This window comes from Octopus bimaculoides, chromosome 7 (assembly GCF_001194135.2).
Source record: "Octopus bimaculoides isolate UCB-OBI-ISO-001 chromosome 7, ASM119413v2, whole genome shotgun sequence".
Classification (NCBI taxonomy): Eukaryota; Metazoa; Mollusca; class Cephalopoda; order Octopoda; family Octopodidae; genus Octopus; species Octopus bimaculoides.
Genome location: NC_068987.1, coordinates 48,488,615 through 48,508,780, shown reverse-complemented (window position 1 = coordinate 48,508,780; position 20,166 = coordinate 48,488,615). Strand labels below are relative to the sequence as shown.

The window sequence follows — 20,166 nt, the reverse complement described above, 5'->3', positions numbered from 1 at the left end:
AATTTATTAAGATACCGTATTTGGTGGCATATAAGATATACTCCTACTTTACAAGTGTATTTTGTAGAAAAAAACAAATTCAATGTGTTCCATCATACATTTGGTATCCCATTTATACAGGGTGGGGCTGAGAGGACAGATGTTTTTGAAAAATTCACAAAATCATTAATTTTAGCTGCAAGCAAATTTTATTGTGTTTGTATTGAATTAGAATTTGTCAAAATCAAGTATGAAAAACAACATCCATCATGTGGTGTCCATTTTCATTAATGCATTTCTCAAACCTTGTCTGACATGTTCCACATTTTCCAGGGTCCGTACCATTCGTAGTGCTCCCACTGGTTGCCTGTTCATTAGAGTACCTTGTGTATGAAGTACATTTACCCAACATAATATTGTATTACGGGTAGGAACAGCCTGATTTCGGTGAATGTTGAAGTGGTGCCAAAACTCATGCTGAACTGCTGTGTCAGACTCGTTATTCTTCACATAACTGTTGTAGGTAAACATGTGATGCTCTATCGTCCACAGCGCTATAGCCTCACCTGAAACATTTAGCGTTCGTTTTCCATGCTGGCTTGGGTTGGATGATTTGACAGGAGCTGGCTGGCCAGGGAGCTGTCCAGACCTCAGTTGTCTGTTATGACATGGTTTCTACAGCCGGATGCCCTTCCTAATACCAACCACTTTACAGAGAGTGCTGGTGCATTTGCGCAGCACTAACACAAGTGCATTTTATGTGGCACCAGTACAAGTGCCTTTTATGAGGTACCGGAACGTGTAAAGGACAAGCCTGTATGTATTGATTACAGTGATTTTACTTAGATATTTATATTTATATATACAGTAACTGTCATTATTTAACTGGCATTTGGAACATAAATTAACATGGAATTTTAATGAAAAGTTTTGATTTAATTTAATTAGATATGAAATTTGTATCACAGAACTTGGGTAGTTCTCATGCAGTTTGGTATCAAATAGATTAATAGTGGAAACAGCAAATAAAACAGTCTGGAACATACATTTTTATTTGATGTATTATCATCAGTATTATGTTCATTTAGAGGAACTTACTGTGTTATAAGTATCCAATTTTATACAATCAAATGGCATCAGATAATAAATAGCAGTAATTTCAAAATACCTGTTTTTCAATGGCTGATTCTGTTTGATTTCCAAACTGAAGACATGAGCAGTTTACATTGCAAATTGTTCATGAAAAAAAAATATGTGAATTATTTTTTTCCTTCGTATCATGTATACTTTTGTAATCAAAAAATATATGATATGAAGAAAGAACAAATAATTCATATTATTTTCCATTATATTACAGGGATTTCATTTTTTCTTAGACAGGGTTCTTTGCTGTCTTGGCCTAAAGCTTTATATCTAAACTGTATATAATAATACTTATATAAATTGTGGTTGATTGATTTCTCTAGTCACACTTCACATTGTATAGGAAAAGGAGCAGAAAGTACAAGAAATATACAGAGAAAGTTAACATAAGAGGTGCAGGATGAGTGCATGTACTAGGCTTGCCTGTCACCAAGCCTAGTATGTGCAATTGCTATAGTTATACAATATTTTTACGATAGCTAACTATTTGTCATTTATTTAAAGGTTAGTTGAGTTAGAGGCTAAAATAAACATCTAAGGGATAGAAGTATCCATTACACTACCAGTATATTACCTATATTTAACCATGGGCATACATATGCAAACATATTATGTTCATAAGTTATAGGTAAAGACAAGGATAAACATGGGTTTATCAAGAATCTGTTTTCCTTAAATATTTATTTATATTTTATTAATTTGAATGTTTTTTTCAAATTCAAAAAAATTTTTTGGGTCAGTATTTATTTTACATTTACTTATTTTGCTTTCTTGGTTAATTTTTGCTTTTTTGCTTATAATCCTAATTCGCTTTGTTTTTGTCTTAATTTTTTTGCTTTCCATTTTCCTTCTTTAATCTATTTTTCTTGCTTTTTATCCCTTTACCTGTATGATAGCCACCCCTATCTATATGTTCCCCAGTTTTTAATTTTCTGTCCCTTTCTCTTATCCTACCCAAGTCATATCTGCTTCACATGTATTTTATTTAGAATGCAAAACATATCCCTTCCTATCTGAATTAACTACCATAAATCAAACATTTTTGTATTGACATTCAGTTAAAGCACTGTTTAGTGTTAACTCATTTCTTGTGGTAAAAAGAAACATAATCTCAAAAAAGAGTTTAACTCCTCCATTCATTCCTGATTATTTATTTATAAATTATTTAAAATGTCTAAAGGCCAGTCTTTACTGTTGGATTCATATTCATAAACTATTAGTGTGTGTGTGTGCATGTGCTTAGCACATGCACACAAGACAAAAAGAAAAGAGGAGGAAGTAGTTTATAGGTGTTAGTTACAACATCTCATTATGACTATTGAAATATTTAATTAAACATCTTATTACTCTATTATTAAAATTAATATTTCAATTAAAATTGCATTCATTTTAATTAATGAAATTATAATTAATTGCATTCATTTTAATAATAGAACGACTCATGACATTAAAAAAGTTTTTGACTTCTTTTGTCATTTGAAATTATCCTTTTTTTTAACATATGGGATGTCTTAGGTTTTTTTTTTTATTCAGTTAAAAACAAGAAGTAAGAATTTGTTTTTGAAGATGCTTTAGTCATGTCGTGTCTCAATATTATTCCGGACGTTTGACATATTCCACCATGACAAGCAATGAATCAAAAATGAGGCATTACTCTTTCTTAGAATATTTATCATTTCACCTTAATGAGCCCTGTTGAATATGAGAATTTAGTGTTGAATTAGTGATCATTAGGACAAACCTCATTACAAGCCATTGTGTGTTACTTGTGTACAAAACCTAATGTTTTCTTATTTCAGCCTTCTTAACTTGTACTCTCTCTTTTATTCCTTTGTTAAGAGATTAGCATAAAGAAAATCAACAACCATATCAACAAATACCATCCCAGCAACAGTAATACTGACTAATAGGAAAAGTAAAGATTGTATGTCTTGTACAGATGAAAGAAAAATGTACTTAATACATCATTGTTTCATCACCATCCTCTTTTCCCTGTTTGCATGAGTCAGATGGAATTCATTGAAGTAGATTTTCTACTGCTGGTTACCTCTTCCTGTTAATAACCTTGACTCATTTTCTCCAATCTATCAAACAATAAAACAACCCAGACATAGTTATGAGCCCCTTTCATTTACTAAGATAGTGCAACATTATCAAGACATGTCAAGAAACCAGGACATGCTTTTGTAGTGACTGCAAGCATACAACATGTATTTAATATTTCAAATAGAAACGTTAATTTTCAATAGTAACACTCTTATTTTCCATGTACCTTACAAAAAGGGTTCCATCTTTCATGCAGAAACATCAGTAGGCTTCACTACTAAAGTGTTAAGGAAGAACTGTAATACAAGAATAAAACCCACAAAAACATGAATGTAACATCTAATATGGGGAAAAGCATCTAAATGTTTGTTCATAAAAAAAAAAGCATATCTCCTCCAACCACAAATACTGCAAGCTGTTCAACAGAAACATTGTAAAAGTGAATTATAGCTGTAAGAGAAAACACTTCTAAGCTTAAAGTAATAGCAGCAATTGTAAGAGATAATCCAAACCAGAATTCAACTATAGCAGTCCTACATCATGTCATTTAATAGCCAATGCCTTACCAAGCTTAAATATCTGTAATGATAGGAAATAAATGAAGTTTGCTGAAAATATCATTAAAAGCAAACACACCTTATCGACATAACGTTCAGAAATGAAACACCTCCTACCTTACTAAGTCAACAACTTTGTCTGATTTTTGCACTATAAACCCTTTCAAATATAAACAAGATAAAATCTTGTATCTGTTAAAAACTACCTACTGCATTTAAGAATAACCTTAATTTTTGTTAAGTTATCACACCTTACTGACACTGACCAATAACAGAGAGGCAGGCAAATGAACAAAATTCTGACCATTAGAATCCTAAATATCTTAGTGGTCTCCCTGAAGAACAAACAAGAAACAGGAAAACTCAGGCAAGTGAAGTTGCAGCTTCAAATGAAGGAATATATAAAAAGATTGATTCCATTTGCAGTATGCCCTTCTTTAACAGAAATTTGTGTAGTTTAGTAGAAGAAATTCATCATCATTGTGATTTTAACGTCCACTTTTCCATGTTTGCATGACTCACACAGAATTTGTTGAGGCAGATTTACTATGGCCTGATGCTCTTCCTCTCACCAACCCTCACCTATTTTTAAGCAAATTAATATTTCTCCATTGCTGGACATGTTTGCATGGAAAATTGGAAAGAAAGTGATGCTTGTTTATAAGTTTCACATGATGTCAAGACAAGGACACACACACAAACACATCTCTAGTTCTTCATTGCACATATATTTACACATGCATGTATTTATATGTACATACATTCATAAACGACAAGCCTTTTTCAGTTTCTGTCTCAAGGCTTTGATTGGCCTAGGATTATAGTAGAAGTGGTTTGCCCAAGAGGTCTTGCAGCAGGACTAAAACCCCAAATCAAGTGGTTATGAAGCAAATTTCTTAGCCACTCATAATTAGTAATTGTTATTCAGTTGATTATCTTCATTATTAAGTGTAGGAATCAAAGTGTAAAGTTTATTGTTTTAGCCATATATGAAACTTTATCTCTTTTCTTGTTATTAATTCTAATTTCTAAATCTCTTGAACCTGAATTCAAAATTCAGATGAAGTTCTTTACAAAAATCTTGCCAGGAACTGTAGAAATGTGAAAGGAATTTGAACTGGTAATATCAAAAATTATAATGAACTCTACTTTCTGATTGAGAGTTATAATTGATTGCATCAACATGGAATCAGTCAAATGATTAAAAAGTTAATAATGATTATCTCGTCAAAGAGAGTACAGTGTACTGGTAAAAAAAAAACTAGATTTTCATTTAACTTGCCAATCTAGCCATGGATAGATGTTATAATTCACTACTGTTGGTTGCAGTCAATATATAATTGACAAATATTTATAAGCTTGCAGTAAGTGCTAAGTTTATTTAAATGGACATAGAGAAGGCAAAAGGAAATATCTTCAAGTCACTATATGAACATGAAAGTTTTTTAAATGATACTGCCATGTACACAGAAGTTTACTAGATATTTTACCACAATATGTATGAAAATAATCAGACAAGTTCAATACAGTAAGCATTGCATCTAAGAGGCAATGTAGTGTCTCATATTAATGTGTAACATTGCCATTACTTGATTTACTTGTCATATAAATCTCAGTGATAGCATACTGCAAACGAACTGAAAAATTTACTTAGGTCTAAAAATCATAACTACATAAAATATTGACGATGTTTATCATGGGTTGGCTCCTTTTTATTGTGTTCTTAACAGATTTGCAACATCAAATCTTGATCCTGTGTAAACTTATTTGTAAGACCCAGTGTTCTCAGATTTGTTCAAATTTCTCTTCTTTAATTTTCTGTGGTTTACCTTAAATACATGGACCTTTCATCACCAATTTAACATTTTCTTAATGTGCATGCATCATCCATTTGCATTACATGTGCAAATCAACATTGTTGTTGCTCTTGCATACTTGTGTTGATGTCTTTGATGTCCAGTTGCATGGATTGTATAAGTGGAGTTATAATAATGTACCATGAGCTGGTGATTGATGGTAAAGTAGAAATGAATCGATTAAGACTTGAAAAGAACAAATCATTTGATCATTAAGCTTTAGAGATAAAACGAGCAAGAATTAGAATAGCTGGAGAAAGACACTTTTATTTCATTTCATTAATTCACTTTTGTATTCTATTTATTTATTAAAATTTAAAAACTTGGATTTAAATGAGTTCTTAGAATCTGAGGTAGATTTCATTTTTCACTCACGTTTTACTATATTCAGGAATGTAGAAGAAAAATTATTTACTTTCATCTTGTCTTCTCAGCTGATCAACAAGTACAAGTATGAAATAGAACCTCTGTCTCCAAAGAAGTCTATGAAATCAATCAATTTATAAAATTTAATTGGATGAAATTTAATGTTTCCTTTAAAATTAGTGACTACAAATCTTTCCAGTCATCCTCTACTCTTAAATTCTTATCTGAAAAATGTATCCATATACAATCCTTCAAATCTATTTTCTCTTCTTACCAGAAAAACCTTCTTGCAACTAAGTTCTTGGCTTGTGAAAATGCTTATAAGAAAACACCAATCTAATTATCATTTTAATTACATAATGTTGGTGAATGTTTTTTGCTAAAAAGTATTGTGAAACAGTTGCAGATTGAATTGTCTTGCTAAGGTAGGTCTTCTGCTCCTCAAATGTTAGTCCAGTAAATGCTATTTTCATGAACCTCCTTTGTTATATTCATTATCAGTTTTGGAATTGCTCTAATTTAAATACTATTTGTTAATCATTAAAAATTCTTGAATTGTAGTCACTTACAAAAAAAAGTAGATGCTTTATTACATATTTTGACAAACTACACAAAATTGACTATTAAATTTGTGTATTACTTATATAAAGTAAGCTATTTTTCTTTTTTTTTTTTTACATATTTTACTAACTTTTGAAACGGAAAAACTGTTTATCATATATATATATATATATATATATATATATATATATACAGAGAGAGAGAGAGAGAGAGAGAGAGAGATAGATAGATAAAAAGCAAATAAGTAACAAGAATGTCCAAATATCAGTGCATTACGGCCGTTTCAAGCGGCTCCATTTAATTGATCAGTGCAAACATTACATCAATTTGAAATAAACTGCTCTCCTCGGAAGCATATGGCCATATAGATTTCCAACATACAGGATACTCCATTATAATTTCTTAGCAAATTTTTCATCAGTACTAGAGACTAAAATAATTATATTGCTTCTTTTTCCTATTATTGTAGCAAAATGAATTTAGGGAAAAAATACCTAAAGCCAACTATAATTTAGAGCAGCAGAAGAAAATAATGGGGGTCAAGAAAGAGGAGTAGTGATATAACTACATTCATCTTTATCCTTATCACATTCAAAAGATCCAATGCAGTAAGTAGTCTGTATATATATGAGCATTGTAGTTTGCTTGAAGCATTGTAATTCAGAAGAAAGTAAAAAAGGGAGAAAATAGAAAACTTTTGACAATGCGGAAAGTTTAATAGAATCTTTATGTTTCAGACACGAAGGCCCATCTTCAGAAGAAATGAACAGTTTGAGAAAACTGGACTTTACTTAGACTGTTTTTTTTTTCTTACAAATATGTGCTTTTGTGCCTGAAATATAAAGGTTTTATCAAACTCTCTGCATTGTCAAAAGTTTTCTATTTTCTCTCTTTTTACCTTCTTATATATATATATATATATATACACACACACATGCATATTTAATATTTTTGGATGAATGGGTATATGTTGATTAGGGTGTTGAAGTGCTGAGTAGAGCACTGGCACAGTTTGGGCTACCTGATGTCATCCACTGTCGGGGTGTGTTTCCATTGGATCTACTTCAGGAATTCCACAGTGTTAGTTGAGATAATAATAATAATAATTGCTTAAGTAATGAGAAGATGGATTTGGTATTAATCTTTATTTTTTATTTTGTACAACAGCCATTTTGACCCATCCTGCTACTATCCCTTATGGATGAGACTCCTTTGAACATGTGTTGCATCAATTTTGCAGTCTAGGTCTCATCAGGTACATTTATACATAAAGGTTTGTGTCTCACTAAAGATCCCAAGTTTTGACTACCATGTTGTTATATGCCTGTCCGGTTAGGGAATGAAGCATCACTATAATATTCTATTGCTATTATCTTTTTTCAATGAGAGTTGCAAACTCTTGTAAATATAGACAAATAATTGATGATAAAAAAAGTTTGTAGGGGAAGTTAATGAATGGATAGGGATAGATTGAGTTACATGGGGTTTAAGACAGAGGAATGGTATTAGAAAGGAGGGAGAGGTACATATGCAAACTGTAAGTGGGCTTATTGATATATTTAAATAAAAGTATTTCTCAAGAATGCTTCATAGATGCTATGCTTCATAGATGCTATGCTTCATAGATTCATTTGTGTGTGTGTGTGTGTGTATACTCACACATACATGCAGACACACATATATGTATACACATGTATATCTAGTCACACATGTTTATTTATTTATTTTTTTAATTTTTTTATAGAATACTCATAAGCCAAAAACATGAATATTTTTCTGTGAGATACCAGCATATAAAAAAATATCACTGTCATCAAATTACTTTCAGAAGATTACATACATTAGGAAATACGTTAACTGATATATTCTTAATATGATAACTTGTTTTTTTATTTATTTTTCATTAATCTGATTTTTAAAAGATTGAATTTGTTTCTATATTTTGAATTCAGGTTTTATTACAATTACTTCTTATTTGAAATTATCAAATACAATGTTTTCACAGTAACTAGTTAATCTCAATAATTAAAACATTGTTTGTTTTTTTTATTTAATTAAGGTATTGTCACAAATAATTATTAAGTTATTAGTTGGAGCAGTAGCAAGTTAATTGATCTTTGGGAGAAACAAAGTTATGTTGCCTAATGTTTCAGGTGAAGTGTTACATCATTGTTTTATCTGGTGGCTGGATTGAACAGTGTTGTCTTGGATGTTCTGTGTTTGGGTTGAGTAATGTTGCATTGCTTTATTGAGGTATTATCATTTTTATTTTTTTAAGAAGCAATTCCCGTTATCATGCTTGGGTCACTTATCTGGCTAAAATATATCACGTTGTCTAAGTCAGACTATGCCTGCTTGAAGTATTTTCTACTAATGCAATATTTATGCCTTTATACTCTGCATTACTAACTGAATGTCTACTTCATGACACTAAACAGCACTAAGCACTTCCTATTCCATGTGGAAATTCTCTTTGCCTATCCTGACCCTTAGATGATATTTTGCTAAAAAAGCTGCTTCTGCTTCCTCCCTTTTCTTTTTGTCATATTTTGTACCCAAAATGTTCAGTTTGCTATGAAAGTATCATTTTAGTATTCCTATGTGTTGCAGCTATTGAAGCCCATTCGACCACACATGGTCATATCTGGTCACTGGCACAAGGTAATTTTGTTTTACATTATTTTCTTTTAATATATCTTATTCCCTACTGCTTGATTTCTAACATGATTTCTTTTATAACAATTAAAAAGTTTGTCTCTTGCAATGAAAATCAATATTATGTTAAGATATACAGCTGTTTCCTGCTGTAAATAAAATGACTTTATTTCAGGATATACATTATATTATTCTCTTTTCACACACTTTACTTCTCTTCAATCCTGTTACAGTATATGAAAGAATAATTCACTATTGAATTTGGCAGAAACTTTCATGACCTGATGATCTACATATTTATTCATCATCATTTAACATCCATCTTCCATACTGACATGGGTTGGACAATATTTCAATATGATCTCAATTTAGTACCATTCTCTTTGGCTGTTTTCTTGCAGTTCATAGTGATCAGATGTGGGCCTTAAAACTAATCTCCAGGTAACCGAACTTCACTCGCTGTCATCCTTTCACTCTTGTTTGCAGTAGCAACTCTCAGTTCCTGTATAACCATATTCTAATAATATCTTAATACATCTCTCAGATGATTCAGATAGTAAAAATTCTGTTGGAAAGATTGGATTTTACTACTTTTTTATGTCCCTTACTGACCTATGTTTTCTCATGACTACTAAATGTCTGCCATAATATCTATGTTTTGAAAGGCAATTTCTTTTACAATTATTTTACATGGTTGCCAAATGAGCTTGTTAACTACACAGTCATACATGCACCTATATATATATATTATCATAAAAAGGTTAATTACCAAATGTAAAAAATGCCATAGTTGCAAACTATAGCTTGTTAATTTTGGAGTTTTGTTCTGTCTCTTTTACCAAAATTACAGCACCTATTTTGTCTGTGAGCTTGCTAGTGGATGTAAAGTTTGGACAGCCAGTACAGAGGTTAGCTAAGAAAGATATTTCAGCATAGATAGAATTGAGATTTTAATGTTATACATTTAACAATAAAATGAAAAAAATAGAAGCAAAACAAACATATCTAATAAAGTTTAACTGATTCACCAAAAATGAAATTAAAAGCTAACAGAGGTAGAGGGAGTTGTGCATATTTCATCAATAAACAAAATTCTATTTTCCCTTTATGTAGGCAAATTTATTCTTGTGTGAGGATTGCTTGTCACAAGAAAATGATGATGGTGATTACTGGCCTGTGACAAAACGTGACCTCACATCAGAAGAAAACTATATTGAAATCAATTCTGATGAGAAAAGTACTTTAGTTGAGATTATGGTGCCTACCTGCAGCTATCGGATGGGTGAACCTAAGATGGGTTATGGTGTTCTGGTTATAAGTAAGTAATATATTATTTTTAAACTTCTGTGAAAAAATATAGTACTTATAAGAGATTTACTTTTTACTTTTTGTTCTTTGTCGCATGCCCGTTTATAGTAAATGTTGATTTAAAGTCTAACTACTAAGGTTTCACATAGGAATTAAGTAAATAACTTGGTAAAGTGGTACAGTATGTAAGAAGTAAATATACAGTTAAAAATAGACTTGAATTAAACTGAAGATATCTGAAAAGTTTTCTCCTCTCCACTTCTGTTAATGTTGATGAGAATGTAGAAGGTATATGACAGAGTTAATGCAAGAGGGTCAGTGTTAAATGAAGTTTAGATATGTATAAACATAGCTGTTATCCATCAAATATACTGGAATGTTATTTGTTCAGATGAGAAAGTGTTGAAAATAAGTTTCAGTTATTATCATTAGGAAATGCATTTGAAGAACCTAGTCTCCTCTAAATTCCCTCCTAGTACTGAAATGCAACTCTTGAATGCACTGTACACATTTAGGTTTGGTATTGTCTGTTAGTCATAACCTATTCATATTGTTGGTTTTCTAGTCAGGATTATCTTCTCTGTCATACTGATTCGGGTCATCTTACTCCAGCACTTAAGATAAAAGAGGTTAAAATTGGAGCTTTTGTATATAAAATTTAACAAATTGTTTGTTACCTAAGTGAAGACATCTAAATGTATGGAAAACATACAGAGTAATGAGAGAGCCACAGCAGAAGTGATGCAAAGAATATCATCAAGATCATTTAAAACCATTTTCCATAGTGACATAGATTTGATGGTTCAATTGGATTTAATAAGTCAGGGGGCTGCGTCAAGCTCAGTATCTGCTTTGGCATAGTTTCTACAGTTGGATGCCCTTCCTAATACCCTGTAAAAAAAAGTATCCTGTACACACTTTACTTTTTTGTGGCACCAGCTCTACTGAAACTGTCAAAAAACTTCGAACCAGATGAGCATGACTTTATAGGTTGTGTTGGAATTAGGTGAAATGCCAAAATAAAGAATTACTAAGAAAGCTGAACCAAGGTAGAACAGAAAATTTTGCAACCCAATTTGCACATAACCCATTGACTGAATGTGAGGAAGTGTAGACACAGCTAATGAATTGTTGCTTTTGCAAATTTATCTGACTCCTAACTTGTTTTTTATTTCTCATTTCTGTTCTCAATTTGCAAATTTTTCACAATGTTTGAGGTCTACACAGGTAACTTCAACTTTGGTTTTCTGCTGCTATTTGTATCATTTAGCTGTGCTCTAGCCTGATTTTTGTGGATTTTTGTGGATTGATTTAATGTGTATCCACAAATTAGATCTTGGTCTTGAGCTGGGGTTTTTAAACCTAACTACCCTTGTCATTAATAACCTATATGTGGGTAGGTGGAGAATGAGTTATATTATTTTTTAGATCACCACTTGAAAATTTCTGTTTCCAAGCTAGGGCCTTCTCTCTTGTATATTATCTGAAACTTCCATGAGTGAATTGAGAGAAAATGTAACTTTGCAGCCAGTGTTAACCCTTTTGTTACCTTATTTCTCTTGGAATACACTGCCTTTATTTTAATTAGTTTTTGAAAATAATGAAGTATTTAGTAAAATAATTTTGTCATTATTAAGCTGATGTTTGGAACATAAATTAACAAGAAATTTTGATGGAAGGTCTTAATTTAAATTATTTTAAAACAGGCATTTTGTATCATAGAATCAAGAATAGTCTCAGGAGGGTTGATATCAAAATGGCTAATAAAGTAGAATAATCCTTCTATGATCAGTAATGTTTATAAATCTATTAATTCATTCTACAAATGTTGTTCTCTTCTCTCTTTATTTTAGATGACAATGGGAATATCAAGTATATGACACTGTGGCTGCCACCAAGATACATCTCGTTATTTATGTATGCTGGATATGCAATATTCCTCTGCATAGTAATTATCTGCCAGATCCTAAGGAAGCTGTTTTCAGCTATGCGGCGATTGCTAACCCGAACACAGGTCAGTCATTATGAGTGATTAGTGATTCACAATGCAATGCCTTAGTCTCGACATCAAACTCTATTGTTGTAAGTATCCTAGGATTATCCTTTCTAAAACTAATTCTAAACTACACTAAAACCCAACAAAACCTAGATCTAAATACTCCTTTTGGATTATATTCCAAACTGATAAAACCATAATCTCTAAATCTGTTATCATTTCCCATCTCTTATAGATCATTAAGGTTTTAAGTCTTATTTCTTTTGACCCTTTTTAATAACATGGTATTTTCTAATAGTAAGCTGGTTCCATGATATAGTGAATAAAATCATTCTAACCATCATCATCATCATCATCCTTTAGCATCTACTGGCATGGGTTAGATGGTTTGACTGGAATTGGTAAGCTGGAGAGCTGCACTGAGTTCCAGTCTGATTTGGTATGGTTTTTACCATGTTATAAATAGTTGTAAATATCCCTGAGTTTAATCATAACCTAGAAGTGTGTTTTATATTTAGACATCATCATCATCATTTTAACATTTATTTTATCCATGCTTGCATGAATTAGGCATAATTTATTTAACCTGCTATGTGTGTGTGTGTGTAATGGATTCTCTCATCAATCTCAACATGTAAGAATCCAACAGCATCGCTATTTGCCTACCTACACAGATGATTTGTTTTCAGTGGTGAAGGCTTGTGTAAGATTAGCCACACTTTTTGGAAATGTTCATAGCAGGAAGTTGATGCAAATTTTGTTACAAATTCAATAAACATACTTCAGGCCTTCTTATTAGAATCCTCTATCTCCTAGGCTAGTTGCCTTCATCATAACTTTGAGTCCTACCAACCTTGGTAGGCTAAATACATATCTGGGTATGAAACCAAAAGTCCTTGTGCATATATGTTGTCATCATCATCATCATCATCATCATCATATAGCATCCGTTTTTCCATGCTGGCATGGTTAAGACAGTTTGACTAGAACTGATAAACCAGAAAGCTGTACCAGGCTCCGGTCTATTTCGGCTTGGTTTCTATGGTTGGATGGCTTTTTTAACACTAACTACTCCATAGAATGTACTGGGTGTCTTTTCTGTGTCGCCAGCACAGGTGCCTTTTACGTGTCACCAGCATGGGTGCCTTACACACATCATCAGCACTAGCCATGACTACAATAGTGTGTGTGTGTGTGTGTGTGTGTGTGTGTGTGTGTGCTCACGCCATTATACATATACATATAATGGGTTTCGATACATATTCTGTTTATCAATTGCACTTGCAAGACATTTGTCAGCCTGAAGCTATAGTAAAAGGCACTTGCCCATAGTGGAAATAATCCCCAAAATGTGTGATTTGTTTTGTCTTTTTTTTTACCTGCCAGAGATAAGACATAGCATTTGAGAGTGGTTAGCTAGCTGATCCAATATTAATATATTTTAGAATTGGAAAATTTTAATTTCATTTTAATGAAACATGACATGAATACTTTTCTAATAAATTGACTAAGTTGTAATTTTCAAATTTTTCAAATTTAGTGGATTGGAGATAGTTGTTTAATATTATTTTATGCAGTCATCATCATCATCATTTTAAAATCCATTTTTCAATGCTGGCATGAGTTAGAAAAATTAACGTAAAACTAGTAATTGAATAGGGACCTAATCAAAATTGTGCATACCATGACTATTTTACTCTCAAAAGATTTCATCATCATTATTTCCATACTTGTATGAGATGGACAGAATTTACTGAGGCAGATTTTCTATGGCTGGATGCTTGTTCCTGTTGCCAACCCTCACCTGTTTCCATATAAGGTAATATTTCCCCATATCCAAATATGTTTCCCTTGAACAAATGACACTGCTTGTAAGACAGTGACACTCATTTACAACTATTATGTGATGTCAAGACAAGGAGGCATAAGCATACGCAAACACAGACATACACATATATGATGTATGCATGCATATGATGGGCTTCTTTCAGTTTCCATCTCCCAAATTCACTCGCAAGGCTTTGATTGGCCTGAGGCTATAGTAGAAGATACTTGCTCAAGACTAAATTGTTCATATTTGTTAATATTTATAGACTACTAGCAGCAAGAAGGTGATCATATTCTGTGAGGATGTGGGATGAGAAGGAAATCAGAAAACAGTTTAGTAGAGAAAGTGGAATGTTGAAGGTTTTTCTGGGTATGTGCTTCACCTCTATTCAAGACATAAATCATTTAGTGCAAATAAATGGTCTAACATTCAGTTTAATGCAAATGCTTGTAATTGAAGCTAAAATGTAAGCACACACTTTGTTTCGTAATTAAATCAATCTGTAGGCATAACCTGGTAGAGGGAGAGACTGCTGCAACTAAACAGCAGTACCTAACCAGTTTGGTGCATGTTGATTACTTTAGTATTACAGTCATTGCTCTGCTTTAACATACAAATATTGAAATTTTAAGACAGTGTACTATCAGTATATATATATATATATATATATATATAAATCAAAGGTAGGACAGAAAGAACACAACATGTGGAAAAATAGACAATAGCATGACAAACAGCTCTGTTTATAGAAGCAATATTATCATCTAAGCATTTATTACATAATGCTGTATTTGTTTGCTTTTTTAATAATAGCACTTATCAGATAATTGTGGCATAATATAAAGCCCCTAATTATATTTTAGATAGGTTACCAGCTTTAAAAATAACAAAGAAACTAACTCTGATAAATAGCAAAATGTAAAGTGAAACAAATTTCTTGCTATGCACTTGGATACTAGTATGAAACTATGATATGGCTCTAATAGTGTAGTTAGTAAACCATAAGTATACATTTATCATACTTTTTGCACTATCCTACAAGTGCATATTGAGCACATGAATACAAATATGTAATTAAGTTTTTTGTGGTGTCTCAGGTAAGAGCTTCGATATCTTTCTTTGGTGTCATCTTTTCCACTGTTTTCCTCTATTATACTTGTATTCTGTAGCAGTAATTGATACTTTGCTGTAGACACCTCTGGAGATTTTGGTTGTTTATTTCTTTCTGTCAGAAATAGTGAATGGTGCCATTTTAAGGTTGAAAGTTCAAATTAATCCACAAAGGCTTTTAGACCAGTTTCTGTAGATTTAAGTGAATGAGAGATCCTTCTGTGAATCAAACACTAGTCTATTGCATGAAAATAACCTACAGAAATCAACTGCCTTTATCCTACAGATGTAATCAACTAATGCCTGCTACCAAAATTTCAAGTCGTGTCTACAGTAGAAAGAATTATCAATGTTTACCACTGTTAAGAAGTATATGAATAATAATCCTATCCACTATAGGCACAAGGCCTGACATTTTGTGAGGAGGACTACTTGATTACATCAACCTCAGTGCTCAACTGGTACTTATTTCACTGACTCCAAAACAATAAAAGGTAGAGTCAACCTCAGCAGAATTTGAACTCAGAATGTAAAGACAGACATAATGTCACTAAGCATTTTGTCTGGCATACTAACAATTCTGTCAGCTCGTTACCTTAAATTGTTTTACTATAGGTACAACCTAAGCAGCATTTGAACTCAGAACATAAAGTTGGAAGAAATTTCTCTAAACAAGTAAAATCGATATGTTAACAATTCTGCCAGTTCACTATCTTGTATACAAATAATAATAATGGGTTTCAAATGCTGGTACAAGGCTAGCAGTTTTAAGGAGAAGGGATTAGTCAGTACAATTGACCCCAGTACTTGACTGGTACATTGTATTATTGACTCCAGAGATGTGAAAGGTAAATTTGGCCTTGGCAGATTTGAACTCAGAGTGTAAAGAACTGGAAGAAATGTTGTCATAAAGCAAAAGCCACAATAGCCACATCTTGCTTTGTGACATTGTTATGTTGTAACCACTACATGATCTCAGCAAACAGTTTTAATTCTAATTTAATTCTGAATCTTGTCAATGAACAACCCCATTTTGCCCACAGTTGGATAACTATTGTAAAACTTTGTTCGTATCTTCTAAATAGTTTTGTTTTGGATGGTTGTTTGTTTTTCTGCTTTCTGTTTTTCAAGATTTATTTCCCCAATCCCATCAAAGACTTCAAACTTTTATTATTGTCATTCAATAATCTTATTTTTATTGCCTGCTTTCACTGTGCTACTGAGCATAGCTCTGTATGTCTTAAGTATATGCTGTGATATATTTTAGTACTGTTATTTTACTGCATTAATGGTTGTTTATTATTATTATTATTATTATTATTATTATTATCATTATTGAGTGAGAGAGCAGTGCATGCCACCAGAGTGACACTGGTGTACAAATATATAAAACCCAATATACCCACCATGACTACTTGTCTGATGAGTGTGCACCAGGCACATGCATCACAACCATATATGTGTGACATGGTGATCTCATATCAGGATAAACAGCGCATGACCTTGCAAGGGGGGCTCAGTTAGAATTCTATTTAGGTCAGCTAACCTATCCTGCTCAAAAGGCCCCTGAACAAGGTTTGTTTAAGGATGTTGAACGAAACACCCATGTTTCCAGAGGTGAAGCCCCAAGAATTTTTCTCAACACATATTGTCATCCATTAAGGGACATGCTCAACTGGTTAAGGTCAAGCAACTAACAAGTAAATCTGTGATATTGAGCAGACTATTTGCTGTAACCCATTTTTTATACCAAGACAAAACATGTACATGATAACACTTCCAATCAGTTAAGATCAAAAGCCATGAGAGCCACTGAGTGATACTGCATCAGGGCATTGATGCTACCCCACTACTTCTGCTTGTTATCAGAGATGCATATATCATCAGCAGATTATTATTGTTAGTGCATCAGATGAAATGCTTGGCAATATTTCTTCCAGATCTTTAGATTCTGAGTTCAATTAGTTCCAAGGTCAGCTTTGCCTTCCATCCTTTCAGGTTCAATAAAATGAAGTACCAGTCAAGTAAGAGGGTTGATGTTATCAGCTACCTCCCACCCCATAAAATTGCTGGCTTTGTACCTATATTTGAAACAATTATTATTATTATTATTATTATTATTATTATTATTATTATTAAGGCAGCGAGCTGGCAGACTCATTACCACACTGGGCAAACTGGCTGAACTGTTAGCATGCTGGACAAAAAACTTAGTGGCATTTTGTCCATCTTTTATAGTCTGAGTTCAAGTTTCGCTCATGTTGACTTTGCTTTTCATCCTTTCAGGGTCAGTGAAGTAAGCACCAGTTGAACACTGAGGTTAATATATTCAATTTACCTTCTCCCTCTAAAATTTCAGGCCTTGTGCCTGTAGTAGAAAGGATTGTTATTATTATTATTATTATTGTTGTTGTTCAGTAGTTTTATTTTTATAACGTGCTTTCACTTCACTACCGAGCGCAGCTCTGTGTGCCTTGGGTATGTGCTGTGATGCTCTTATGGTTACTGTATTGAAAGTGTTTTGCGTAGTATGTGTGCAGTGCCCAGTGGTGCAATTTTTTGTATGTTATATATATTTGTAAGTCCTGGTGTTTTTGTTATGTATTTGTCTGAATATTTTTTTATTATACCTAAGGCACCTACTAGGAATTGTTTCTGTTTTTAGATTCCACATTCGAGTTACCTCTATTTCCAATGGTGAGCTGGTAGAATCATTAGTTTAGCTGAAAAATGCCTTGCAGCATTTGTTCTGGTACTTTACATTTTGAGTTCCAATCCAGTTATTATGTGTTTTTGTTTTTAATTTTTAGTTAGAAGGGAAGAAAGTGTCCATGGCTTTTACAAGGTCTTTGAAACTGGTGGGAGGGAGAGAAGATAGGATCCTCAAATAGGAAATCTGACCCAAAAGCTTGCAGCAGAGCAGATTCTGCTAAAGTTTCCAGGATGTGAGGTGACACTGTTAAACCAGGTGACAGGTTAAGTCTACACCCAAGTAGGCCTTGGTGGTATTTGAACTCAGACTACAAAGAACCTCCACAAGGTCATCTAGTTTTGACATTTTTACAGTTCCACTAATCCACTGCCTTGGATTGGTACTTTTTTATTGACCCAGAAAGGAAGAATGACAAAGTTGACCATGACAGGATTTGAGCTCAGATTGTGGAGAGCTGGAACAAACAACACAAAGCATTCTGTCCATCACTCTAACAACTCTGCCAATTTGCTGCCTTAGTGAATATTTTAAATGTAGTGAGATTTTTTTCTTTATGACTTAGTCAAGAGAAGAGGCTATACCTATGACTTTGCAGGTCTGGTAAAATCAATATGGTTTATATTCCTTGGTAAACATAGCTTAGATATTCCAGTATTTGGCTTTGTTTTCCAGTTTTGTAGATTTCAGTCTTATTGAAGCCAACTAAGTTTTACTTTCTGCTGAGATTGCAGTAGTTCAGTATAGCTCTTCTGCAAATATTAACCCTGATCCCTGTTTAAAAATTTAATTGTTGTGCGCATCAGTGTCATCATCATTTTAGTATCTACTAAGAGTCTGGATGGAGTTTATTGAGGTAGATTTTCTACAGCCAGATATCCTTTCTGTCACCAATCCTCACTCATTTCCAAGCAAGCTAATATTTCCCTATGGTCAGACATGTTTTCACAGAATTTTGAAAATGAGTGACACTCTATATTTTTACAACTAACACATGATGTTAAGAAATGGAGACTCAAACACTCCCTCACATACATATACTTATATACCTATACATACCTAACATTGCTTGTGTGACAGTGATGCTCATGTACTATCATCACATGATGCCAAGATAAGTGTACATGCACATAAACAATGGGCTTCTTTCAGTTCACGACTATAGTAAAAGAGACTGTCCCAAGGTGCCATGCAGTGGGACTGAAACCAAAAATTATATGATTGGGAAGCAAACTTCTTAACCACACAGGCACATCAGTACCTAAAAGTATTGTTGGGGTTTTTTAACAGCTTAATCTAAGGAGGGAAGAGCTGGACTCACAAACATTTTCAGGGCCTATATGACCAGTAGGAGGAAGTTAGACTAATGAGTAGGCTTAAATATTTTCACGAAAATAAACTCCATTAAAGGCACCTATGGGCCAAGTAGTGGTGTTAAACTAAGCAACAGATTGAGTTTACCAATGTCATTGAGATATGGAAACAAATCCTTAAGACTGACAAGTTGGCAGAAACAGTAGAACACTTCTAATCCAACCGCTCAGAACAATTTATTGTCTCCAGTTTATGTTGACCATCTAAGATTTTTTTTCCCATATAAACCAAAGCTGTCATGCTATCTCTGTCACATCCTACTAACTCTGCAGTGATATCAATTCTTAACAACTGAATGTTACTCATCATGTTGTTTATGACTGTAGCTACATCATTCATAATACCTTCAAGACTGACATCTAGTGATCCTGATACACTTTCATCAACAGAGTTACAATTTTCATGGTCATCATCACCATTATCATTTAACATCCACTTTTCCGTGCTCGCATAGTTCAGACAGAATTTGTTGAGGCAGATTTCCTACAGCCAGACACTCTTTCCATTGCTAGTCCTGACCTGTTTCTAAGCAAGGTAATTCTTCACCAGGGTAGACTGAAAATTAACAACTTTGTTTGTATGACAGTGATGCTCATTTGCAATCATCACATGATGTCAAGACAAGTGTACACACAAATAACAGATTTATATATATATATATATATATATATATATAT

At 32.9% G+C, this 20,166-nt stretch overlaps 1 protein-coding gene across 5 annotated transcripts in view; it reads left to right on the top strand.

Moving 5' to 3' along the window:
* The window catches only part of LOC106873838 (uncharacterized), a 51,817-nt gene that overhangs the window by 20,015 nt on the left and 11,636 nt on the right, over positions 1-20,166 (top strand). For 3 of the 5 annotated variants that reach the window (XR_008264610.1, XR_008264613.1, XM_014921349.2), the window contains 3 exons: positions 9,101-9,169; positions 10,277-10,481; positions 12,325-12,485. Coding sequence is in view for 1 of the 5 variants with exons in the window: in XM_014921349.2 (XP_014776835.1) it covers positions 9,101-9,169; positions 10,277-10,481; positions 12,325-12,485 (435 nt within the window). In the remaining 4 variants the exon portion in view is untranslated. Of the gene's footprint in view, positions 1-9,100; positions 9,170-10,276; positions 10,482-12,324; positions 12,554-20,166 lie in introns of all 5 variants that reach the window. The other 2 variants (XR_008264612.1, XR_008264611.1) reach the window with 2 other exon arrangements.